Raw genomic sequence first — 26,459 nt, 5'->3', positions numbered from 1 at the left:
GAAGACACAAGGTAAACAATGAGTTCATTACAACAATACACATTATCCATGATATTTTTTTCCCATCACTATGCCCCCAAATGTCTCCCCCCCCCCCCCCCCCCTTCGCCAAATCTCGAAGCCCCTTAAAAGTCTGCATGGAAACATTCATCATGCACCAGTACACATACAGTTACAGTGTTTCATTCCATACAGTGTTTCATTCTATATAGTGTTTCATTCTATGTAGTGTTTCATTCCATATAGTGTTTCATTTCATATAGTGTTTCATTCCATACAGTGTTTCATTCTATGTAGTGTTTCATTCTATACAGTGTTTCATTCTATGTAGTGTTTCATTCTATGTAGTGTTTCATTCCATATAGTGTTTCATTCCATATAGTGTTTCATTCCATACAGTGTTTCATTCCATATAGTGTTTCATTCTATGTAGTGTTTCATTCTATACAGTGTTTCATTCTTTACAGTGTTTCATTCTATACATTGTTTCATTCTATGTAGTGTTTCATTCTATGTAGTGTTTCATTCTATACAGTGTTTCATTCTATGTAGTGTTTCATTTTATGTAGTGTTTCATTCTATACAGTGTTTCATTCTATACAGTGTTTCATTCTATATAGCGTTTCATTCTATATAGTGTTTCATTCTATGTAGTGTTTCATTCTATACAGTGTTTCATTCTAAACAGTGTTTCATTCTATATAGTGTTTCATTCTATGTAGTGTTTCATTCTATACAGTGTTTCATTCTAAACAGTGTTTCATTCTATACAGTGTTTCATTCTATACAGTGTTTCATTCCATATAGCGTTTCATTCTATATAGTGTTTCATTCTATGTAGTGTTTCATTCTATACAGTGTTTCATTCTAAACAGTGTTTCATTCTATATAGTGTTTCATTCTATGTAGTGTTTCATTCTATACAGTGTTTCATTCTATACAGTGTTTCATTCTATGTAGCGTTTCATTCTATACAGTGTTTCATTCTATATAGCGTTTCATTCTACATAGCGTTTCATTCTATATAGTGTTTCATTCTATGTAGTGTTTCATTCTATATAGCGGTTCATTTTATACAGTGTTTTGTTCTATACAGTGTTTCATTTTATATCGTGTTTCATTCTATATAGTGTTTCATTCTATACAGTGTTTCATTTGATTTCGTGTTTCAATCTATATAGCGTTTCATTTTATATAGTGTTTAATTCTATACAGCGTTTCATTTTATTTCGTGTTTCATTCTATACAGCGTTTCATTTTATATTGTGTTTCATTCTATATAGTGTTTTGTTCTTTATAGCTGTCACGTCCTGACCATAGAAAGCTGTTATTTTCTATGGTAGAGTAGGTCAGGGCGTGACAGGTTGTTTTCTAGTTTCGATTTTCTATGTTATGTTCTAGTTTTGTATTTCTATGTTGGGCTTTGTTTGGGATGATCTCCAATTAGAGGCAGCTGGTCATCATTGTCTCTAATTGGAGATCATACTTAAGTAGGTGTTTTTCCCACCTGGGTTTGTGGGAGATTGATTTTGAGTAAGTGCATGTTGTAACTCTTCGTCACGGTTTGGTTTGTTAATTCAGTTTATTTTGTATGTATTGCATAGTTTCACAGTTTAATAAAGAAAATGTGGAACGATACACGCTGCGCTTTGGTCCGCTCCTTCATCCTACGACAACCATGACAATAGTGTTTCATTCTATGTAGTGTTTCATTCTATGTAGTGTTTCATTCTATATAGTGTTTCATTCTATGTAGTGTTTCATTCTATATAGTGTTTCATTCTATGTAGTGTTTCATTCTATATAGTGTTTCATTCTATATAGTGTTTCATTCTATGTAGTGTTTCAATCTATGTAGTCTTTCATTCTATGTAGTGTTTCAATCTATGTAGTGTTTCATTCTATGTAGTGTTTCAATCTATGTAGTGTTTCAATCTATGTAGTGTTTCATTCTATGTAGTGTTTCAATCTATGTAGTGTTTCAATCTATGTAGTGTTTCATGCCCTCGCATGATGCTTTACCTTTATTGCTGTCCCCGTTACTGCTGTCCCCGTTACTGCTTTACTGTTACTGCTGTCCCCATTACTGCTGTCCCCATTACTGCTGTCCCCATGGTGCTTTACTGTTACTGCTGTCCCCATGGTGCTTTACTGTTACTGCTGTCCCCATGGTGCTTTACCGTTACTGCTGTCCCCATTACTGCTGTCCCCATTACTGCTTTACTGTTACTGCTGTCCCCGTTACTGCTGTTCCCGTTACTGCTTTACTGTTACTGCTGTCCCCATTACTGCTGTCCCCGTTACTGCTTTACTGTTACTGCTGTCCCCGTTACTGCTGTCCCCGTTACTGCTGTCCCCATGGTGCTTTACCGTTACTGCTGTCCCCATTACTGCTGTCCCCATTACTGCTGTCCCCATGGTGCTTTACCATTACTGCTGTCTCCATTACTGCTGTCCCCATGGTGCTTTACCATTACTGCTGTCTCTGTTACTGCTGTCCCCATTACTGCTGTCCCCATGGTGCTTTACCATTACTGCTGTCTCCGTTACTGCTGTCCCCATGGTGCTTTACCGTTACTGCTGTCCCCATTACTGCTGTCCCCATGGTGCTTTACCATTACTGCTGTCTCCATTACTGCTGTCCCCATGGTGCTTTACCATTACTGCTGTCTCTGTTACTGCTGTCCCCATTACTGCTGTCCCCATGGTGCTTTACCATTACTGCTGTCCCCATTACTGCTGTCCCCATGGTGCTTTACCATTACTGCTGTCTCCATTACTGCTGTCCCCATGGTGCTTTACCGTTACTGCTGTCCCCATTACTGCTGTCCCCATTACTGCTGTCCCCATGGTGCTTTACCATTACTGCTGTCTCCATTACTGCTGTCCCCATGGTGCTTTACCATTACTGCTGTCTCCGTTACTGCTTTACTGTTACTGCTGTCCCCATGTTGCTTTACTGTTACTGCTGTCCCCATTACTGCTGTCCCCATGGTGCTTTACCATTACTGCTGTCTCCGTTACTGCTTTACTGTTACTGCTGTCCCCATGTTGCTTTACTGTTACTGCTGTCCCCATTACTGCTGTCCCCATGGCGCTTTACTGTTACTGCTGTCCCCGTTACTGCTGTCCCCATTACTGCTTTACTGTTACTGCTGTCCCCGTTACTGCTGTCCCCGTTACTGCTGTCTCCGTTACTGCTTTACTGTTACTGCTGTCTCCGTTACTGCTGTCCCCATGGTGCTTTACTGTTACTGCTGTCCCCATTACTGCTGTCCCCATCACTGCTGTCCCCATGGCGCTTTACTGTTACTGCTGTCCCCGTTACTGCTGTCCCCATGGTGCTTTACTGTTACTGCTGTCCCCGTTACTGCTGTCTCCGTTACTGCTTTACTGTTACTGCTGTCCCCGTTACTGCTGTCTCCGTTACTGCTTTACTGTTACTGCTTTACTGTTACTGCTGTCTCCGTTACTGCTTTACTGTTACTGCTGTCCCCATTACTGCTGTCCCCGTTACTGCTTTACTGTTACTGCTGTCCCCGTTACTGCTGTCCCCGTTACTGCTGTCCCCATGGTGCTTTACCGTTACTGCTGTCCCCATTACTGCTGTCCCCATTACTGCTGTCCCCATGGTGCTTTACCATTACTGCTGTCTCCGTTACTGCTGTCCCCATGGTGCTTTACCGTTACTGCTGTCCCCATTACTGCTGTCCCCATGGTGCTTTACCATTACTGCTGTCTCCATTACTGCTGTCCCCATGGTGCTTTACCATTACTGCTGTCTCCGTTACTGCTTTACTGTTACTGCTGTCCCCATGTTGCTTTACTGTTACTGCTGTCCCCATTACTGCTGTCCCCATGGTGCTTTACCATTACTGCTGTCTCCGTTACTGCTTTACTGTTACTGCTGTCCCCATGTTGCTTTACTGTTACTGCTGTCCCCATGGTGCTTTACCGTTACTGCTGTCCCCATTACTGCTGTCCCCGTTACTGCTTTACTGTTACTGCTGTCTCCGTTACTGCTGTCCCCATTACTGCTGTCTCCGTTACTGCTTTACTGTTACTGCTGTCCCCATTACTGCTGTCTCCGTTACTGCTTTACTGTTACTGCTGTCCCCATGTTGCTTTACTGTTACTGCTGTCCCCATTACTGCTGTCCCCGTCGTGCTTCACTGTTACTGCTGTCCCCATTACTGCTGTCCCTATGGTGCTTTACTGTTACTGCTGTCCCCATGGTGCTTTACTGTTACTGCTGTCCCCGTTACTGCTGTCCCCGTTACTGCTGTCCCCATGGCGCTTTACTGTTACTGCTGTCCCCGTTACTGCTGTCCCCATGGCGCTTTACTGTTACTGCTGTCCCCATGGTGCTTTACTGTTACTGCTGTCCCCATTACTGCTTTACTGTTACTGCTGTCCCCGTTACTGCTGTCCCCATTACTGCTGTCCCCATTACTGCTGTCCCCATTACTGCTGTCCCCATGGCGCTTTACTGTTACTGCTGTCCCCGTTACTGCTGTCCCCATTACTGCTTTACTGTTACTGCTGTCCCCATTACTGCTGTCCCCATTACTGCTGTCCCCATGGCGCTTTACTGTTACTGCTGTCCCCGTTACTGCTGTCCCCATTACTGCTTTACTGTTACTGCTGTCCCCGTTACTGCTGTCCCCGTTACTGCTGTCTCCGTTACTGCTTTACTGTTACTGCTGTCTCCGTTACTGCTGTCCCCATGGTGCTTTACTGTTACTGCTGTCCCCATTACTGCTGTCCCCATCACTGCTGTCCCCATGGCGCTTTACTGTTACTGCTGTCCCCGTTACTGCTGTCCCCATGGTGCTTTACTGTTACTGCTGTCCCCGTTACTGCTGTCTCCGTTACTGCTTTACTGTTACTGCTGTCCCCGTTACTGCTGTCTCCGTTACTGCTTTACTGTTACTGCTTTACTGTTACTGCTGTCTCCGTTACTGCTGTCCCCATGGTGCTTTACTGTTACTGCTTTACTGTTACTGCTGTCCCCATGGTGCTTTACTGTTACTGCTTTACTGTTACTGCTGTCCCCATGGTGCTTTACTGTTACTGCTTTACTGTTACTGCTGTCCCCATGGTGCTTTACTGTTACTGCTTTACTGTTACTGCTGTCCCCATGGTGCTTTACTGTTACTGCTGTCTCCGTTACTGCTGTCCCCATGGTGCTTTACTGTTGTCTCCGTTACTGCTGTCCCCATTACTGCTGTCCCCATTACTGCTGTCCCCGTTACTGCTGTCCCCATGGTGCTTTACTGTTACTGCTGTCCCCGTTACTGCTGTCCCCGTTACTGCTGTCCCCATGGTGCTTTACTGTTACTGATGTCCCCATTACTGCTGTCTCCGTTACTGCTGTCCCCATCGTGCTTTACTGTTACTGCTGTCCCCATTACTGCTTTACATTTTACATTTGAAATCTTTAGCAGATGCTCTTATCCAGAGTAACTTCCTCGAGAAATTAGGGTTTAGTGCCTTGCTTAAGGGCACAGACAGATTTTTCACCTTGTCAGCTCAGGGATTTGAACTAGCAACCCTTTAGTTACTGTCCCCTCGCTCTTAATCGCTTGGATACCTTTAGTTACTTTACCATGGCCGATGTTAACAGTGACTGTCTCTTGCAGTAGGCTCTCAGTGCTAACAGGTTCCTGTGATCCACACGTTTGTTCAACACTGCTGCCGATGGAAAACAGAAACACACACATCAACACCTTGTAGCTACAATGAGAGTTGTCCAAGCTGACAATAGCATTCCTCAATGCTCCTCAGCATTCCTCAACATTCCTTAATGTTCTTCAACATTCCTAAACATTCCTCAACGTTCTTCAACATTCCTCAACGTTCTTCAACGTTCCTCAACGTTCCACAAAGTTCCTCAACATTCCTCAACTGCCAGAGCTCTGAGTCCTTGGCAAAGTAACACAAGGCCTCATAAAGTGTCTCAGAGTAGGAGTGCTGATCTAGGATCAGTTTTGCCTTTTAGATTATAACCATTGAACCTGATCCTAGATCAGTTTTTCCTTTTAGATTATAACCATTGAACCTGATCCTAGATCAGTTTTACCTTTTAGATTATAACCATTGAACCTGATCCTAGATCAGCACTTCTACATGCAGACTCAGCCCTTAGTTGTTCTGCCTAGTTCCAAGACATGGCTGAATTATAAAGTGATGTACAGTATGGTCATTCATAGCAGGTATTCACAAAGTAAGTAGGTTTGAACAGTAAGTCATTAGGCAGCATCAGAATCAGATCCCCATCAGCATGTCACACTGTTGTCCTCAGCTTAACACCCCCACCAGTGCCTCTGTTGATGGAAGTCACACCAGTCCATGGGTCAGTAGCCATTGTTACTGTACATCAGTGAGCCAACAACAAACAGCCGTACTTACAGGCTAGGCTGAGGACACACAGCAGGAGCAGTAGGTAGTGCTGCAGTAGATCCATGATAATACTCCTTGCGGTGCTCCTCACAGCGCAGCTACCTCGCTAGATCCTGACCGAGTGACCTGTTGGTCTCAACACCTTCTGATATTTATTTGGGACTGTGCTTTGGTCACAAATGTCACCACCAGCCGGACCCTCTTTCCAAAGTGGTGTGGCGCTAAAACGGGTCAACTAATCACATTTCCATTCTGAAATGCCCAAGGTGGGACGGGGCTTAAAAGGCGGGGCTCGTCATTCACTTCAAAGGGATGATCTCTAAAGTACAGAGTTCTCTTTTCACCTCTGCTGGCTGGCTTGTGTTTGAGTTGTGGAAGATGCAGTGGTATGTGTGTCCATCCACAGCTAAATTACATGATTAAGGAGCTTCGGGCCATGAAAGTGTTGCTCAGTCATAGGCATTAATCATCTTTTACCTCAGGGGGGAGGTGTTTAGCACATGAACTTAAAACAGAAACCTGGTTAAAGCACATAAACAGGATCAGCATGGGGCTGAGCCTTTAGATGGGGGAAACACCTTGCTGTTTATTTAACATCAAGCCAGATGATCAGGGTCTTCCCAGGGGTTGGACTCTGTCCCAGGCCAGTCCTCCATGTCCCCAGATGATCAGGGTCTTCCCAGGGGTTGGACTCTGTCCCAGGCCAGTCCTCCATGTCCCCAGATGATCAGGGTCTTCCCAGGGGTTGGACTCTGTCCCAGGCCAGTCCTCCATGTCCCCAGATGATCAGGGTCTTCCCAGGGGTTGGACTCTGTCCCAGGCCAGTCCTCCATGTCCCCAGATGATCAGGGTCTTCCCAGGGGTTGGACTCTGTCCCAGGCCAGTCCTCCATGTCCCCAGATGATCAGGGTCTTCCCAGGGGTTGGACTCTGTCCCAGGCCAGTCCTCCATGTCCCCAGATGATCAGGGTCTTCCCAGGGGTTGGACTCTGTCCCAGGCCAGTCCTCCATGTCCCCAGATGATCAGGGTCTTCCCAGGGGTTGGACTCTGTCCCAGGCCAGTCCTCCATGTCCCCAGATGATCAGGGTCTTCCCAGGGGTTGGACTCTGTCCCAGGCCAGTCCTCCATGTCCCCAGATGATCAGGGTCTTCCCAGGGGTTGGACTCTGTCCCAGGCCAGTCCTCCATGTCCCCAGATGATCAGGGCCCTCCCAGGGGTTGTTCTACAGGGTCGTGGGTCATGGGTCGTTCTACAGAAGTGGTATAAATTGAGGGTTGAAAAAACAGGCACATTTGAATCCTATTCCTCCCAAACTCAGACTATATACCACTCACACACTGTTTGAATACAAGCATTTCGCTACACCCGCAATAAAGGCAGGTAGCCTAGCGGTTAGAGTGTTGGGCCAGTAACCAAAAGGTTGTTTGATGAAATCCCTGAGTTGACAAGGTAAAAAATCAGTCATTCTGCCCCTGAACAATGCAGTTAACCCAATGTTACCCGATAGGCTGTCATTGTAAATAAGAATTTGTTCTTAACTGAGTTGCCTGGTTAAATCAAATAAAAAATAACATCTGCTAAATGTGTATGTGTCCAATAAAATGTGATATTTCAAATATTTACCTGAATTCCTTACCACCCTACTAAATGTGCCACTACTGGCACATAGTGCCACGTGGGTAATAAAGGGAGACAATGCTTCTATTACAGATTCATTATATAGATGTCATTTGCATATCAAGTTAACAACATAGTAAAAAAAATTATTGAAAACCAGATTTTCAAAACCTTTCAATTGAATTTAGAGAAATATAATCTCTATTGTTCTCTGTAAAATGTTCTGTGTTGATTGTATGAATCTGAAAATTGTTGATTGAATTACATCTAATTCCTTTGGTTGTTAGGTATAAAGTGTTAATTTAAATATATATCTTTATTTTGGTAAAATAAAGGATTTTCATTGGTTAAAAAATATTTATTATGGTAGAAATTCACAGTTAAGATCTCCTTACCTCAAAATAATCCCACATATGCTCTTCATCTTGTTAAACACAATTTAATTAAGCCTCTTAGTTATTCATCAAGTGAGTGTTGTGTCCGAGAATGAGATTACACTGATGATGAATTTGGCCTGGCCTGTATGCGTGCCTGCTCCTCTGTAACTCTACTGCACGTGTTGCATGGCTCAGTATACCACTGGCCCTGGGATTAACTCTGTTGATATATTCAGGATTATCACTGAGCCTCTGCAGTGCACAGTATTAATCCATGAAGCTCATCTACTATATGTGACTACTGAGTGGCCACTGAGTGAAGACTAGAGGTCTATGTTTTGTCTAAATTGATGTCAATGTTTGGGCTCTTGGAGGGTTGGATCCCCCCTGCTGGCTATGCATTTGAATACTTTACACTTTTTCCTGAAGTGTGCACTTGTCCACTACCCACATGGTGGTCCTCTGAGTGGCTACAGAGTGGCTACAGAGTGACAACAGAGTGACTACAGTGACTACCGAGTGATGACTGAGTGACTACTGAGTGACTACTGAGCCATCTGAAGGCTGGTGAGTAACCTCTCTGGACTTGAGGCCTAACACGTCACATGACAGAGCTAGTTCAGAAGCGTTGCTCACCAACATGCAGTGACTGACCTCTGCTAGCCAAACTGGGTCAGTAGTGCTAGACCAGCAAACATGTCCACATTGGCATTATGTGGGCCCAATGCGGGCTAAAATATTGGTTGCCCACATTAGGCCAATGCACCTTTGCTCATTGGCTCCACATTGGCCCTCAAGGCATTTTCCCAGTGTGGCCCAGCGTGGCCCAGTGTGGCCCAGTATGGCCCAGTGTGGCCCAGCGTGGCCCAGTGTGGCCCAGTGTGGGCAGCCCATATCTGGCGAGGGCAGTCCTCACTGGACACAGACGTCAACGGCGTGTATTCATGGATGCCAAGGGAAGCCAGGCTTCCTTCAAAAAGTTGACCAAGAAAATAAGAAAAAAACATAAAATAATGTATCTTTTGTCTCTCTGAGTTTCATAATGTTCCTTCAATTCACAAGAGGCTGAATGTCCTCTCCTATTCTCGCTATACACCAAGTCACTTGGCTCTGTCATATCCTCACATGGTCTCTCCTATCATTGCTATGCAGACGACACACAATTAATCTTCTCCTTTCCCCCTTCTGATAACCAGGCGGCGAATCGCATCTCTGCATGTCTGTCAGACATATCAGTGTGGATGACGGATCACCAGCTCAAGCTGAACCTCGGCAAGACGGAGCTGCTCTTCCTCCCGGGGAAGGACTGCCCGTTCCATGATCTCGCCATCACGGTTGACAACTCCCTTGTGTCCTCCTCCCAGAGTGCTAAGAACCTTGGCGTGATCCTGGACAACACCCTGTCGTTCTCCACTAACATCAAGGCGGTGACCCGATCCTGTAGGTTCATGCTCTACAACATTCGCAGAGTACGACCCTGCCTCACACAGGAAGCGGCGCAGGTCCTAATCCAGGCACTTGTCATCTCCCGTCTGGATTACTGCAACTCGCTGTTGGCTGGGCTCCCTGCCTGTGCCATTAAACCCCTACAACTCATCCAGAACGCCGCAGCCCGTCTGGTGTTCAACCTTCCCAAGTTCTCTCACGTCACCCCGCTCCTCCGCTCTCTCCACTGGCTTCCAGTTGAAGCTCGCATCCGCTACAAGACCATGGTGATTGCCTACGGAGCTGTGAAGGGAACGGCACCTCCATACCTTCAGGCTCTGATCAGGCCCTACACCCAAACAAGGGCACTGCGTTCATCCACCACTGGCCTGCTGGCCCCCCTACCTCTGAGGAAGCACAGTTCCCGCTCAGCCCAGTCAAAACTGTTCGCTGCTCTGGCACCCCAATGGTGGAACAAGATCCCTCACGACGCCAGGACAGCGGAGTCAATCACCACCTTCCGGAGACACCTGAAACCCCACCTCTTTAAGGAATACCTAGGATAGGATAAAGTAATCCTTCTAACCCCCCCTCCCCCTTAAAAGATTTAGATGCACTATTGTAAAGTGGTTGTTCCACTGGATATCATAAGGTGAATGCACCATTTTGTAAGTCGCTCTGGATAAGAGCGTCTGCTAAATGACTTAAATGTAATGTAAATGTAAATGTAATGTCTCACACTGGAGAAAGGATCCCAGCGAGTATTTGGCCTCCCTTGACAAAATGTATTTGTTGTGCTGTTGTTGTGTTGTTGTCCTCCGGTGGCTAGCTACCTAGCTAAAATTGGCCCTTTGCTAAATTAACCATGTATTGAGCTAGGGATTTGGACTTGTGGGTTTTACCTAATTCTCCGTACTGGCCAATGATTATAATGGCGATTCTGATCCAACCATAAATTCCTACTTTGTGCCCCTCGCCTGAGAGGATGTGTAGTTGGATGTAGAAGGCTAATGTTAACTAGCTGGGTCATCGTTGCCCATGAAAGGAAGTTAGGCTAGCGAGCAAGCGTTTTAGCCAGGTAACCCATGACAACAAAACTAAAGTGTACTGTATGATGTTATAGACCGTTTCGTCAACATGAAAGAGAGGAGGATGGTGTTTCTCTACCAGTAGGGTGAGTCAACATGTTTTTTTCTACTTGCGCACGCACGCACGCATGCACGCACGCATGCACGCATGCACACGCACACACACACACACAGAGAGAGAAATCAGAACCGTGGACAGCCAAATCATATTTAGTTTACGTTGATTGGACAAATTGTTTTTGGTATCTTTTAGTTGTCACTGTATTAGACTAAGCATAGGTGATTTGATAATGTTGAAGTTTAAATGTTGCTGGAATAGTGGAGGAAACATTAACTTGCTTGACCATGCTGTAGGTCATGTAACTGTTTTGATTTGTGAACTTCACTTCTCAGGTTTTGTGATAAAACAAAGGTGTGGTTGAATGTATTCTGCCACTGTGTCTTCTTATTGTCTCTGCCTTTAGGCCTAAATACAGATTCATGGTGTCAAAGCATATGAACTAACAGGTTACAACGCAATTATCACAACACAGGCTTGGTTTCCCCGGTGATTTCACCCATGCACCACTTCTGGATGTTATGTCTATGATTCACAAAGCCTGTTTGGATAATTTAGCCGAATACCTCTGGACAGGTCTGGCCCTGTCACAGGCCTCAGTCATCATAACAGATACAAATGTAGGATCTTAATTTGATCACCCTGTTGCAGGATCACTTTTTTTTCAGGACATTTTAAACTTGTAGTGTTTTTGAGGTTTAAAAGGCTTCTGAAATGAGTAATTTCCCCTTCTAAATTTCAGACTTGATTGTATCAATCCCTACAAAATGTCCATTAATCAAATCAAAGTTTATTGGTTGTGTACACAGATATTTGCAGGTGTTGTAGCAGGTGCAGCAAAATGCTTATGTTGCCAGCTCCAACAGGGCAGTAGAATGTCTCCCAAATACAATACTAATACATAAATAATTAAACAAAAAGCAAACCAAGAAATAACAATCCAAAAGTACACGTATTACAGTGAGCAGTGTGACAATCCAGAATATAAAACATGTGGTGTGTATAGACAGTATATCGTTAGGAAAATAAAATGGTATGTATTAGGTATATTAGGATGAGCTATGTGGAGAATACAGTTTATACATACAGTCAGTAGACAACAGTGTATAAACAATAGATGGTGATCAGCATTCAATGATTCTGTATACATGGGGCATTAGTGTCACTCCTTATAATCCACATGATAAATCACATTTCCTGTTGCATCAGAATTATTTTCCAACTGTAGCAAACGGGTTGAAATTAAGATCCTACATCTGTACATATCTGATTCATACAGCCTGTATGGCTGATGTAGTGGAGGTCACACATGTATACCAGTGGAGAGTAAACTAACAACTCAGGTCTGTGCCCTGCCTGTCACATTGCCTCAGTTATGACATACTGTATATCTAACCGATGTAAAATGGCTAGTTAGCGGTGGTGCGTGCTAATAGCGTTTCAAACGGGTGACGTCACTCGCTCTGAGACCTGAAGTAGTTGTTCCCCTTGCGCTGCAACGGCCTCCGGCTTTCGTGGTGCGATGGGTAACGATGCTTCATGGGTGACTGTTGTTGTGTGCAGAGGGTCCCTGGTTCAAGCCCAGGTTGGGGCGAGGAGAGCGACGGAAGCTAAACTGTTACATTGGTGCTGTGACCCGGATCACAGATTGCTGCGGAAAAGGAGGAGGCCAAAAAGGGGGGTGAGTGTAACCGATGTGAAATGGCTAGTTAGTTAGCGGTGGTGTGCGCTAATAGCGTTTCAATTGGGTGACGTCACTCGCTCTGAGACCTGAAGTAGTTGTTCTCCTTGCTCTGCAAGGGCCGTGGCTTTTGTGGCGCGATGGGTAACGATGCTTTGTGGGTGACTTTTGTTGATGTGTGCAGAGGGTCCCTGGTTCAAGCCCAGGTTGGGGCGAGGAGAGGGACGGAAGCTAAACTGTTACATATACAATGCATTTGGAAAGTATTCAGACCCCTTCACTTTTTCCACATTTTGTTAGGTTACAGCCTTATTCTAAAATTGATTCAATTGTTTTTTTCCCCCTCATCAATGTACACACAATACACCATAATGACAAAGCAGAAACAGGTTCTTCGAAAATAAATTGCAAATGTATATATATTTTTTTTAATCCGGAAATATCACATTTACATAAGTATTCAGACCCTTTACTCAGGACTTTATTAAAGCACCTTCGGCTGCGATGATAGCCATAAGTCTTCTTGGGTATGACGCTACAAGTTTGGCACACCTGTATTTGGGGAGTTTCTCCCATTCTCATCTGCAAATCCTTTAAAGTTCTGTCAGGTTGGATAGGGAGCATTGCTGCACATCTATTTTCAGGTCTCTCCCAATCGAGCAAAGGTGCTCGATTGGGTTCAAGTCCAGGCTCTGGCTTGGCCACTCAAGGACATTCAGAGACTTGTCCCAAAGCCACTCCTGTGTTGTCTTGGCTGTGTGCTTAGGGTCGTTGTCCTGTTAGAAGATTGAACCTTCGCCCCAGTCTGAGGTCCTGAGTGCTCTGGAGCAGGTTTTCATCAAGGATTTCTCTGTATTTTGCTCCGTTCATCTTTGCCTCGATGCTGACTAGTCTACTAGTCCCTGCTGCTGAAAAACATCCCCACGGCATGATGCTGCCACCACCATGCTTCACCGTAGGGATGGTGCCAGGTTTCCTCCAGTCATGACACTTGGCATTCAGGCCAAAAAGTTCAATCTTGTTTTCATCAGACTAGAGAATCTTCTTTCTCATGGTCTGAGAGTCTTTAGGTGCCTTTTGCTGAGGAGTGGCTTTCGTCTGGTCACTCTACCATAAAGGCCTGATTGGTGAAGTGCTGCAGAGATGGTTGTCCTTCTGGAAGGTTCTCCCATCTCCATAGAGGAACTCTAGAGCTCTGTCAGGGTGACTATCGGGCTCTTGGTCACCTCCCTGACCAAGGCCCTTCACACCGATTGCTCAGTTTGGCCGGGCGGCCAGCTCTAGGAAGAGTCTTGGTGGTTCCAAACTTCTTCCATTTAAGAATGATGGTGGCTAACTGTGTTCTTAGGTGATCTTCGCATTGAAGAAACTTTTTGGTACCCTTCCCCAAATCTGTGCCTCGACACAATCCTATCTCAGAGCTCTACGAACAATTCCATCGACCTCATGGCTTGGTTTTTGGTCTGACATGCACTGTCAACTGTGGGACCTTATATAGACAGGTATGTGCCTTTCCAAATCATGTCCAATCAATTGAATTTACCACAGGTGGACACCAATCAAGTTGTAGAAACACCTCAAAGATGATCAATGGAAACAGGATGCACCTGAGCTCAATTTCGAGTCTCATAGCAAATGGTCTGAATAGGTATTTCTGTTTTTTATTTTTTATACATTTTCAAAAATGTCCAAAAACCTGTTTTTACTTTGTCATTATGGGGTATTGTGTGTAGATTACAGAGGATGTATTTTTTTTAAATCCATTTTAGAATAAGGCTGTAACGTAGCAAAATGTGGAAAAAGTCAATGTGTCTGAATACCTTCCGAAGGCACTGTATATCTGGGTCATGATTCGTCTATGTCATCTCCCTCAGTGACCCCTAGCCTTATAAGGAGTTGGAATGGAAGACTATGGCCTTTGGTCCATTCCCTGTATGCCTCTTTGATATCTGGGGTGAAATAAGAGCTATTGTTAGGTTGTTATTTTTAGGTCAATTAGTGATTTGTCATATGTATGTGATATAACAGTTTGTCACCACACAGACTCCACCTTTTGGTCCTTCATTTGATAAATGTTTATTTCCCTTAGCAGGAGTGTGAGATCATTTTTGATTGACATTTCCCAGAACCCAAACTCTCCCGACCGTAGTGATGCTTCCAATGGAACTCTTATATAATGTCACATGTCTGTCTGGTCTGTGACTGGGTCTTGGTTGGGTCATGGCTGGGTCAGACAAGCAGTCATAAGACGGGTCCAGTCTAGGGGTTTGAATAGCCTGTGTAGAATGTTCTGTCTGCGTGGGAGGAGCCAGACACAGAGGGGATTATGGGTATTGACATTGCAGTGGCGACGTCTCACTGACAGTTCTAACAAGACAGACACACGGAGAGAGGGAAGGAGAGAAAGAGAGAGAAAGAGAGAGGAACAGGTAGAGAGAGGGAGAAAGTGAGAAACTAGTTGCTCTGTAGGAGAGGTTGTGATTTGTCACAACACTCCACAAAGGACAGTAGATCTATCCCAAACATCAGAGATACTTGTTTTCTTCATTTTGTGGCAGTTTATGAAAGTAACAGCAATATACACGTTTTTGATGAATCTATGTTCCTGTTGCATTCTACCTGTTTGTTAAGTGGATTTCTCGATTCCTCAAACACCAGCACTGACTGAGCCCATCTACTAGGACAATTACTACATTCTTTGAGAGCTTGGAGGACTATCCAAGGACTACCAGAAACACTGTCAGCCCACCCAGACCATCAGCCATGTTTCAGAAGCAAAGGAAAAGTGTCAAAGCCGTGAGGAGCAACAAGACAGAGGCTAAAGAGAAGGTCCTTTGTGAGTAATAGTGGCTTTTGTTTATTTATTCTTATTTAATCAATCAAATGTATTTCTAAAGCCCTTTTTACATTAGCTGACGTCACAAAGTGCTATACAGAAACCCAGCCTAAAACCATAAACAGCAAAGCAATGCAGATGTAGAAGTGCGGTGGCTAGGAAAAACTCCCTAGAAAGGCAGGAACCTAGGAAGAAACCTAGAGAGCAACCAGGCTCTGAGGGGTGGCCTGTCCTCTTCTGGCTGTGCCGGGTGGATGTTAGAAACCTAGAGAGGAACCAGGCTCTGAGGGGTGGCCTGTCCTCTTCTGGCTGTGCCGGGTGGAGATTAGAAACCAAGAGAGGAACCAGGCTCTGAGGGGTGGCCAGGCCTCTTCTGTCTGTGCTGGGTGGAGGTTAGAAACCAAGAGAGGAACCAGGCTCTGAGGGGTGGCCAGGCCTCTTCTGTCTGTGCTGGGTGGAGATTAGAAACCTAGAGAGGAACCAGGCTCTGACCAGTCCTCTCTGGCTGTGCCGGGTGGAGATTATAAGAGTACATGGCCATTAAGGCCAGATTGTTCTTCAATATGTTCAAACGTTCATAGATGACCAGCAGGGTCAAATAATAATCACAGTGGTTGTAGAGGGTGATGTAATGTATTTCTATGCTTAGGCCGTCATCGTAAATAAGAATTTGTTCTTAACTGACTTGCCATATTTAAATAAAGGTTACATTTTTCTGATTATCACAGGTTGCTAATAGACTATCACTCTCCAAGTGGCTAACTCATATTTTGGGGTATCTGTACTTTACTATTTATATTTTTGACAACTTTTACTTTTACTTCACTACATTCCTAAAGAAAGTAATATACATTTTACTCCATACATTTTCTGTGACACCCAAAAGTACTTGTTACATTTTGAATTCTTAGCAGGACAGGAAAATGGTGTCATTCACACACTTATCATGAGAACATCCCTGGTCATTCCTACTGCCTCTGATCTGGAGGACTCACTAAACACACACTTATCATGAGAACATCCCCATGAGAACATCCCTGGTCATTCCTACTGCCTCTGATCTGGAGGACTCACTAAACACACACTTATCATGAGAACATCCCCATGAGAACATCACTGGTCATTCCTACTGCCTCTGATCTGGAGGACTCACTAAACACACACTTATCATGAGAACATCCCCATGAGAACATCACTGGTCAGCCCTACTGCCTCCAATCTGGCGGACTCACTAAACACACAAGCTACCCAATTGACACGTTTCCATTGATAACGTTAGAAATGTGATGAACCACGACAAGCCATTGGTGTCAGAGGTTAGGAGGTGTTTCAGTTCTTTAGTTGTTTTGAAATACTGTGAGGTCTATGTAGTGTTGTTTATGTTCTCTTCCTCCTCCTGTGTTTCTCTGCTGCAGGTAACAAAGCTCAGCAGACGATAGCTCAGCGATGTGGAGACCCGAAAGAGGGAGGGAAGGAGGAGAACATCAAGGAGAACAAGGAGAACCAGCTGAGGTCTCGTGGTGATGCGGTGGAGGACGTTGAAGAGGTGAAGCCGGCGAGGAAGAGTGTGTTTGATAAAGCTGTCTATGACCTGGCCCACACGGAGAGGGTGATGAATGACCTGACGTTTGGACGGAGGGTGGCCTTCTACGAGCTGAGAGGGGAGATCGGCTGTGGAAACTTCTCCCAGGTGAAACTGGGAATTCATGACCTGACTAAAGGTGAGACACAGGCCTGGAACATGGAACCACCTATCAGTGGTGGAAAAAGTACCAAATTGTCATACTTGAGTGAAAGTGAAGCAAACCAGACAGCATCATTTCCTTGTTTTTTTAATTTTACAGATAGCCAGGGGCATGCTCCAACACATAATTTACAAATTAAGCATGTGTGTTTAGTGAGTCCTCCAGATCAGAGGCAGTAGGGATGACCAGGGATGTTCTCTGTTTAGTGATTCTGACAGATCAGAGGCAGTAGGAATGACCAGGGATGTTCTCTGTTTAGTGATTCTGTCAGATCAGAGGCAGTAGGAATGACCAGGGATGTTCTCATGATAAGTGTGTTAATTAGTCCATGTTCCTGTCTTGCTAAGCATTCCAAATGTAACAAACACTTTTGGGTGTCACAGAAAATGTATGGAATAAAAAGTACATTATTTTCTTTAGGAATGTAATGAAGTAAAAGTAAAAGTTGTCAAAAATATAAATAGTAAAGTACAGATACGCCAAAAACCTACTTATGTAGTACTTGAAAGTATTTGTACTTAACTACTTTACACCACTGCCACCTATACAGCGCTCACGGGTTAAATAAAGGATAAATAAAACAATTATACATATCACACAAGTACCTCTTGTAGTTTCCTTGGAAAATGACCCATCTATATATAATGTCAAGTGATGATATATTTCATATCAACATGACTGTGATAAGGTTTGAATTCATGGACCACCAGCGTATGTACTTCCCTGAGGGGACAAGACATATTAATATGGCTTGATTATATCACTAGCATGTTTTACCTTCACAGTCTAGATCTCAAGAGCCTTTTTTCATGTGGACTCTACCAGACTCTCTAGCTGGTAGACCTGCAGCTTGCCAGCCACCTTGCCAGTGTTGCCTTGCCAATGTTGCCAGTGATTCCTTACCGTTGTTGCCTTGCCGGTGTTGCCTTGCCTGCGTTGCCACACTAAGTCTGGAGGAGAACAAACTAGGCTAATCCAACATGTGAGAAAAAGCCGATGGCTATAATCTCATTCAACTTTCACTAATCCCTGTGGATTGTCTTCGGCCACTTGCACGTGTCTCAGACTCAGTCACAAGCTTATGTATTGAGTAAAGTATTGAGGACAATAGCCATAGCAAGACAAGCTAAAGAGAGATAAAGAGAGAGAGAGGATAGCTTTAGTGAATTCTAAACGTGATAGCATGTCTCTAACTCTCTCCCTGTCCCTTTCTCTCTCTTCCTCCATCTTGGATTCCAACACCCAGAGAGAGTGGCAGTTAAGATCCTGGATAAAGTCAAACTGGACAAGAGGTCCCACGTGCTGTTTGCCTCAGAGATAGGGTGCATGGAGAGGCTGTCCCACCCCAACATAGTGCGTCTGTATGAGGTAGTGGAGACGTTTAAGCGGCTGTACCTGGTGATGGAGTACGCCAGTGGAGGAGATCTGTTCTCACGCATTACCACCAGGGGTAGACTCTCAGACCTGGAAAGCAAACTCATATTTTCCCAAATTCTGGCTGCAGTTAAACACATGGTGAGTTAGCAACAATAAAGTCTTGCATTGACTCTAACTACTACAGTAGCATAGTGCTGTAAGTCTGTCTAAACAACAATGGCACACGGATTACCCCATTTTAAATAAGTGTTGTGTGATACATTCATGTATCCTTAGGGCCCTATCGTGCCTCACTCAGTCTCTGTGTACAAATCTTGCTTTATGTTTAAAGTATTTTCTTCTTGTCATCTTCCAGCATGATAACAACATAGTCCACCGGGACCTGAAGGCAGAGAACGTTTTCTACACCACCACATACTGCGTCAAGGTAGGCGACTTCGGCTTCAGCACCTCCTCGAGCCCTGATGACGTCCTCACCAGCTTCTGCGGCTCCACGCCATACGTCGCCCCAGAGCTCTTCAAGGACAAAGGCTACGTGGGCCAGTCCGCTGATGTCTGGGCCCTTGGTGTACTACTCTACTTCATGACTACTGCCATGTTGCCCTTCAACGCTGCCAACCTCAGCCGGCTGAAGGTCTGCATCCTTCAGGGCTCCTTCACCATCCCAGCCTACGTGCCCGACCCCTGCCACCAGGTCATCCAGGACATCCTGAGGCCCGTGCCCGCCGACCGCCTCTCCGTGGCTCATATCATGACCTACAACTGGCTGAAGGGCATTGATTACCCCCAGGCATACCCCTCCTCCCGCCCGACCCCAGCTCACCTGGTCGAGCCCTCCCGGGTCCTGGGTACAGATGAGCTGGATGTCAAGGCAGCTCTGGCGGACCTGGGGATAACAGAGAGCCACCTGGTGAACAACACCTGCCCAGACTTGAGGAGCCCTGTGACGGGGGCCTATAGGATCCTGCTGCACCGCATCCATAAGAGAAAGACAGTGGAGGCGGTGGGGTACAGCGCTGCGTGTCACAAAGACTTCCAGGTCAAGAGACGCTGGAGCGAGGGTACCTTACCTCTGTTGAAGCCTTCTGCTGTGTGTTTAATCATGTAGAGGGGAAGGAGTCTAGCCAGTCAGACAGGGAGGAGTCTAGCCAGTCAGACGGGGAGGAGACTAGCCAGTCAGACAGGGTGGAGTCTAGCCAGTCAGACAGGGTGGAGTCTAGCCAGTCAGACGGGGAAGGGTCTAGCCAGTCAGACGGGGAGGAGTCTAGCCAGTCAGACGGGGAGGAGTCTAGCCAGTCAGACAGGGGAGGAGTCTAGCCAGTCAGACGGGGAGGAGTCTAGCCAGTCAGATGGGGAGGAGACTAGCCAGTCAGACGGGGTGGAGTCTAGCCAGTCAGACAGGGTGAAGTCTAGCCAGTCAGACGGGGAGGAGACTAGCCAGTCAGACAGGGAGGAGTCTAGCCAGTCAGACGGGGAGGAGTCTAGCCAGTCAGACGGGGAGGAGTCTAGCCAGTCAGACAGGGGAGGAGTCTAGCCAGTCAGACGGGGAGGAGTCTAGCCAGTCAGACGGGGAGGAGACTAGCCAGTCAGACGGGGTGGAGTCTAGCCAGTCAGACGGGGTGAAGTCTAGCCAGTCAGACGGGGAGGAGACTAGCCAGTCAGACAGGGAGGAGTCTAGCCAGTCAGACGGGGAGGAGTCTAGCCAGTCAGACGGGGAGGAGTCTAGCCAGTCAGACAGGGAGGAGTCTAGCCAGTCAGACAGGGAGTAGTCTAGCCAGTCAGACGGGGAGGAGTCTAGCCAGTCAGACGGGGAGGAGTCTAGCCAGTCAGACGGGGAGGAGTCTAGCCAGTCAGACAGGGGAGGAGTCTAGCCAGTCAGACGGGGAGGAGTCTAGCCAGTCAGACGGGGAGGAGACTAGCCAGTCAGACGGGGTGGAGTCTAGCCAGTCAGACAGGGTGAAGTCTAGCCAGTCAGACGGGGAGGAGACTAGCCAGTCAGACAGGGAGGAGTCTAGCCAGTCAGACGGGGAGGAGTCTAGCCAGTCAGACGGGGAGGAGTCTAGCCAGTCAGACAGGGAGGAGTCTAGCCAGTCAGACAGGGAGTAGTCTAGCCAGTCAGACGGGGAGGAGTCTAGCCAGTCAGACGGGGTGGAGTCTAGCAAGTCAGACGGGGAGGAGTCTAGCCAGTCAGACGGGGAGGAGTCTTGCCAGTCAGACGGGGAGGAGTCTAGCCAGTCAGACGGGGAGGAGTCTAGCCAGTCAGACGGGGAGGAGTCTAGCCTGTCAGACGGGGAGGAGTCTAGCCTATCAGACGGGGAGGAGTCTAGCCAGTCAGACGGGGAGGAGTCTAGTCAGTCAGACGGGGAGGAGTCTAGCCAGTCAGATGGGGAGGAGTCTAGCCAGTCAGACGGGGAGGAGTCTAGCCAGTCAGACGGGGAGGAGTCTAGCCAGTCAAACGGGGAGGAGTCTAGCCAGTCAGACGGGGAGGAGTCTAGCCTGTCAGATGGGAGGAGTCTAGCCAGTCAGACGGGGAGGAGTCTAGCCAGTCAGATGGGGAGGAGTCTAGCCAGTCAAACGGGGAGGAGTCTAGCCTGTCAGACGGGAGGAGTCTAGCCTGTCAGACGGGGAGGAGTCTAGCCTGTCAGACGGGGAGGAGTCTAGGCTCATCAGACTCACTGTTAGGACAACTGTATAAATATCTGTGTGTCTTATGATAAGGAGTGGTATTCAGCAGAAGAAGGACCTTGAAGCGAATGGCACTTTTAACAACACAAGAGACTAAATTAAATGAACGATAATGAGATGTACATAACAGTTTTTACTGGGTTCTCTCTGGTAATGTCTTGGGAGCTACTTTAACAACATGAGGCTGTACAATCACTAATATACTTGATACTCATTCATGGAAGTTTTCTTTCTTCTGAGAAAGAAAGAGGACATCGCAACGACAAAGGATTCTTTGCCTTCAAAAAATATTTCCATGTTTTTATATTTGAGTATTGTGATTTAGTTTAGTTTGACACAACCCACATAAAACATAATCAGTTGTAGGGTTACTTATACTGTGAAAGGTTTTACTGTGTAAACTAAACAATCAGACAGTATTCTTATCTAATATATATATTTTTTGTCCTACATCCTTGTTTTTCTCATATAATCAATTGTATTATATATTTTGTGATTTGCATCATGTTTTTCACTGTCACATTAAAATGTTTTGTAGATAACGATAAGAAGTGATAGTGTAAATTAGTTTTTTTTTATACAAAGAGTCTCAGTGATAATGACTGACTGGTCATTACTTCATTATAATGATTTACATAATGAGTTCACTTAAATGCAACAAAACACTGGATAAAAAAATATAATGTAGAACATATTTGATATTACTCTTAAAAATAACTTGAAAACACACAAAACATCTGAACAACATTCAACAAACTGCAATTTTATAACCAATGACATTGATAAAAAAAAACACTAATATAACTTTGGTGACAGGAAACAGGACAAGTAAATATAAAGTAGAATATGATACTGGTGACAGGAAACAGGACAAGTAAATATAAAGTAGAATATGATACTGGTGACAGGAAACAGGACAAGTAAATATAAAGTAGAATATGATACTGGTGACAGGAAACAGGACAAGTAAATATAAAGTAGAATATGGTAAAGGTGACAGGAAACAGGGTTCCAAAAGGGTTCTTCGGCCTTTTTGGTTGCAGGTAGAACTCTTTTTGGTTCTAGGTAGAACCCCTTTTGAGACCCAAAATACTTTTTACCTGAAACCAAAAGGGTTCTACCAGAAACCAAAAAGGGTTATTCAAAGGGTTGAGGACAGCCGACGAACCCTTTAAGGTTCTAAATAGCACCTTTTTTCAAAGAGTCTACCCGATGGTGACTATCTACCCGATGGTGACTATTTACCCGATGGTGACTATCTACCCGATGGTGACTATCTACCCGATGGTGACTATCTACCCGATGGTGACTATTTACCCGATGGTGACTATCTACCTGATGGTGATTATTTACCTGATGGTGAGGTCCATGCGGTTGACCTGGGCGATGAAGATGGCTGCCACGGCCTCGTAGAGCGCTGTCCCGTCAATGTTTATGGTGGAGCTCACGGGAAGGCAAACCCTCTTGTCCACGCCATTGGTCTCTTCCAGACAAGGGAAGGTGTTGGGCAGTGTGGCAGAGCTGAGGGAATGATTCGGAAGAAAATAAGTACATTTGAATAGGATAGATGAATGAATGGGTGAGTGGATGGGTGGGTGAATGGATGGATGGATGAATGAATGGTTGGATGAATGAATGGGTGAGTGGATGGGTGGGTGAATGGATGCATGGATGAATGGGATGGATGAATGGGTGAGTGAGTGGATGGATGGATGGGATGGATGAATGAGTGAGTGTGTGGGTGGATGGATGGGTGAGTGTGTGGATGGATGGGTGAGTGTGTGGACGGATGGATGGGATGGATAAATGAGTGAGTGTGTGGGTGGATGGATGGATGGGTGAGTGTGTGGATGGATGGATGAATGGGTGAGTGAGTGAGTGGATGGATGGGTGAGTGTGTGGATGGATGGATGGGTTGGATGAATGGGTGAGTGAGTGGATGGATGGATGGGATGGATGAAGGGGTGAGTGAGTGGATGGATGGGTGAATGTGTGGGTGGATGGATGAATGACAGTTTCAATCATAAGACCTTCATCAGGACCCTGAGTTCCTTCATTTATGTTATTCAGTATAATAACAAACCATTTTTTATTTATTTTTTATTTCACCTTTATTTAACCAGGTAGGCAAGTTGAGAACAAGTTCTCATTTACAATTGCGACCTGGCCAAGATAAAGCAAAGCAGTTCGACACATACAACAACGCAGAGTTAGACATGGAGTAAAACAAACATACAGTCAATAATACAGTAGAAAAATAAGTCTATATACAATGTGAGCAAATGAGGTGAGATAAGGGAGGTAAAGGCAAAAAAAGGCCATGATGGCGAAGTGAATACAATATAGCAAGTAAAACACTGGAATGGTAGATTTGGTAGATTTGCAGTGGAAGAAAGTGCAAGTAGAAATAGAAATAATGGGGTGCAAAGGAGCAAAATAAATAAATAAATAAATAAATACAGTAGGGGAAGAGGTAGTTGTTTGGGCTAAATCATAGATGGGCTATGTACAGTTGTAGTAATCTGTGAGCTGCTCTGATAGCTGGTGCTTAACTTACATCTAGACGTTCCGCTAGCGGAACACCTGCTCCAATATCCAATGATAGGCGTGGCGCGAATTACAAATTCCTCAAAAATACAAAAACTTCAATTTTTCAAACATATGACTATTTCACACCATTTTAAAGACAAGACTCTCCTTTATCAAACCACACTGTCCGATTTCAAAAAGGCTTTACAGCGAAAGCAAAACATTAGATTATGTCAGCAGAGTACCAAGCCAGAAATAATCAGACACCCATTTTTCAAGCTAGCATATAATGTCACAAAAACCCAGAAGACAGCTAAATGCAGCACTAACCTTTGATGATCTTCATCAGATGACACACCTAGGACATTATGTTATACAATACATGCATGTTTTGTTCAATCAAGTTCATATTTATATCAAAAAACAGCTTTTTACATTAGCATGTGACGTTCAGAACTAGCATACCCCCCGCAAACTTCCGGAGGAATTTCCTAATAATTTACTAAATTACTCACGATAAACGTTCACAAAAAGCATAACAATTATTTAAAGAATTATAGATACAGAACTCCTTTATGCACTCGATATGTCCGATTTTAAAATAGCTTTTTGGTGAAAGCACATTTTGCAATATTCTAAGTACATAGCCCAGCCATCACGGGCTAGCAATTTAGACACCCGGCAAGTTTAGCACTCACCAATATCAGATTTACTATTATAAACGTTTGATTACCTTTTGTTGTCTTCGTCAGAATGCACTCCCAGGACTGCTACTTCAATAACAAATGTTGGTTTGGTCCAAAATAATCCATCGTTATATCCGAATAGCGGCGTTTTGTTCGTGCGTCCCAGACACTATCCGAAATGGTAAATCAGGGTCGCGCGCATGGCGCAATTCATGACAAAAAAATTCTAAATATTCCAGCATGTCAACCGCTGTTTAAAATCAATTTTTATGCCATTTTTCTCGTAGAAAAGCGATAATATTCAGACCGGGAATCTCCTTTTCGGCAAACAGAGGAAAAAATCACAAAGACGGGGGCGGCCAGGTCACACGCCTAAGCCCACAGATCCTTGATCGGCCACTTGAGAAAGGCGATAATGTGTTTCAGCCTGGGGCTGGGATGACGACATTCTGTTTTTTCCCGGGCTCTGAGCGCCCATGGACGACGTAGGAAGTGTCACGTTAGAGCAGAGATCCTTTGTAAAAGATAGAGATGGCAAAGAAGTTCAAGAAATGGTCAGACAGGCCACTTCCTGTAAAGGAATCTCTCAGGTTTTGACCTGCCATTTGAGTTCTGTTATACTCACAGACACCATTCAAACAGTTTTAGAAACTTTAGGGTGTTTTCTATCCATATATAATAAGTATATGCATATTCTAGTTACTGGGTAGGATTAGTAACCAGATTAAATCGGGTACGTTTTTTATCCAGCCGTGAAAATACTGCCCCCTAGCCATAAGAGGTTAAAGCTAGTGAGGGAGATAAGTGTTTCCAGTTTCAGAGATTTTTGTAGTTCGTTCCAGTCATTGGCATCAGAGAACTGGATGGAGAGGCAGCCGAAGGAGGAATTGGCTTTGGGGGTGACCAGAGAGTATTGTTTCTTATCGATGGCGGTTAAGATATCGTTTAGGACCTTGAGCGTGGCTGAGGTGCACCCATGACCAGCTCTGAAACCAGATTGCATAGCGGAGAAGGTGCGGTGGGATTCGAAATGGTCGGTAATCTATTTGTTGACTTGGCTTTCGAAGACCTTAAAAAGGCAGGGTAGGATAGATATAGGTCTGTAGCAGTTTGGGTCAAGAGTGTCCCCCCCTTTGAATAGGGGGATGACCGCAGCTGCTTTCCAATATTTGGGAATCTCAGACGACACGAAAGAGAGGTTGAACAGGCTAGTAATAGGGGTTGCAACAATTTCGGCAGATAATTTTAGAAAGAAAGGGTCCAGATTGTCTAGTCCGGCTGATTTTTAGGGGTCCAGATTTTGCAGCTCTTTCAGAACATCAGCTGACTGGATTTGGGAGAAGGAGAAATGGGGAAGGCTTGGGCGAGTTGCTGTGGGGGGTACAGTGCTGTTGACCGGGGTAGGGGTAGCCAGGTAGAAAGCATGGCCAGCCGTAGAAAAATGCTTATTGAAATTCTCAATTATAGTTGATTTATCGGTGGTGACAGTTTCCTATCCTCAGTGCAGTGGGCAGCTGGGAGCAGGTGCTCTTATTCTCCATGGACTTTACAGTGTCCCAGAACTTTTTTAAGTTTGTGTTGCAGGAAGCACATTTCTGCTTGAAAAAGCTAGCCTTGGCTTTTCTAACTGCCTGTGTATATTGGTTTCTAACTTCCCTGAAAAGTTGCATATCACAGGGGTTGTTTGATGCTAATGCAGAACGCCACAGGATGTTTTTGTGTTGGTTGAGGGCAGTCAGGTCTGGAGAGAACCAAGGGCTATATTTGTTCCTGGTTCTAAATTTCTTGAATGGGGCATGCTTATTTAAGATGGTGAGAAAGGCATTTAAAAAAATAACCAGGCATCCTCTACTGACGGGATGAGGTCAATATCCTTCCAGGATACCCGGGCCAGGTCGATTGGAAAGGCCTGCTCGCTGAAGTGTTTCAGGGAGCGTTTGACAGTGATGAGTG

General features: G+C 45.1%; 1 protein-coding gene across 1 annotated transcript; it reads left to right on the top strand.

Annotated features, from left to right (window-relative positions):
- Window positions 1-14,432: 14,432 nt before the first annotated feature.
- On the top strand, window positions 14,433-21,829 carry LOC123726717 (serine/threonine-protein kinase NIM1). The gene is made up of 4 exons (XM_045694447.2): window positions 14,433-15,484; window positions 16,900-17,205; window positions 18,476-18,744; window positions 18,962-21,829. Exons 1-4 carry the CDS (start codon window positions 15,412-15,414, stop codon window positions 19,712-19,714), a joined length of 1,401 nt encoding a protein of 466 aa, XP_045550403.1. The 5' UTR covers window positions 14,433-15,411; the 3' UTR covers window positions 19,715-21,829.
- The last annotated feature ends 4,630 nt before the right edge of the window (window positions 21,830-26,459 follow it).

The sequence above is a fragment of the Salmo salar genome, chromosome 14, assembly GCF_965601325.2.
Source record: "Salmo salar chromosome 14, fSalSal1, whole genome shotgun sequence".
Lineage (NCBI taxonomy): Eukaryota > Metazoa > Chordata > Actinopteri > Salmoniformes > Salmonidae > Salmo > Salmo salar.
This window is presented reverse-complemented; position numbering and strand designations above follow the sequence as displayed.

Coding starts and splice junctions, on each gene's coding strand:
- LOC123726717 (XM_045694447.2), top strand. CDS start 15,412: ATGTTTCAGAAGCAAAGGAAAAGTGTCAAAGCCGTGAGGAGCAACAAG. Junction 15,485..16,899: donor GGCTAAAGAGAAGGTCCTTT/GTGAGTAATAGT, acceptor TCTCTGCTGCAG/GTAACAAAGCTCAGCAGACG. Junction 18,745..18,961: donor TGGCTGCAGTTAAACACATG/GTGAGTTAGCAA, acceptor GTCATCTTCCAG/CATGATAACAACATAGTCCA.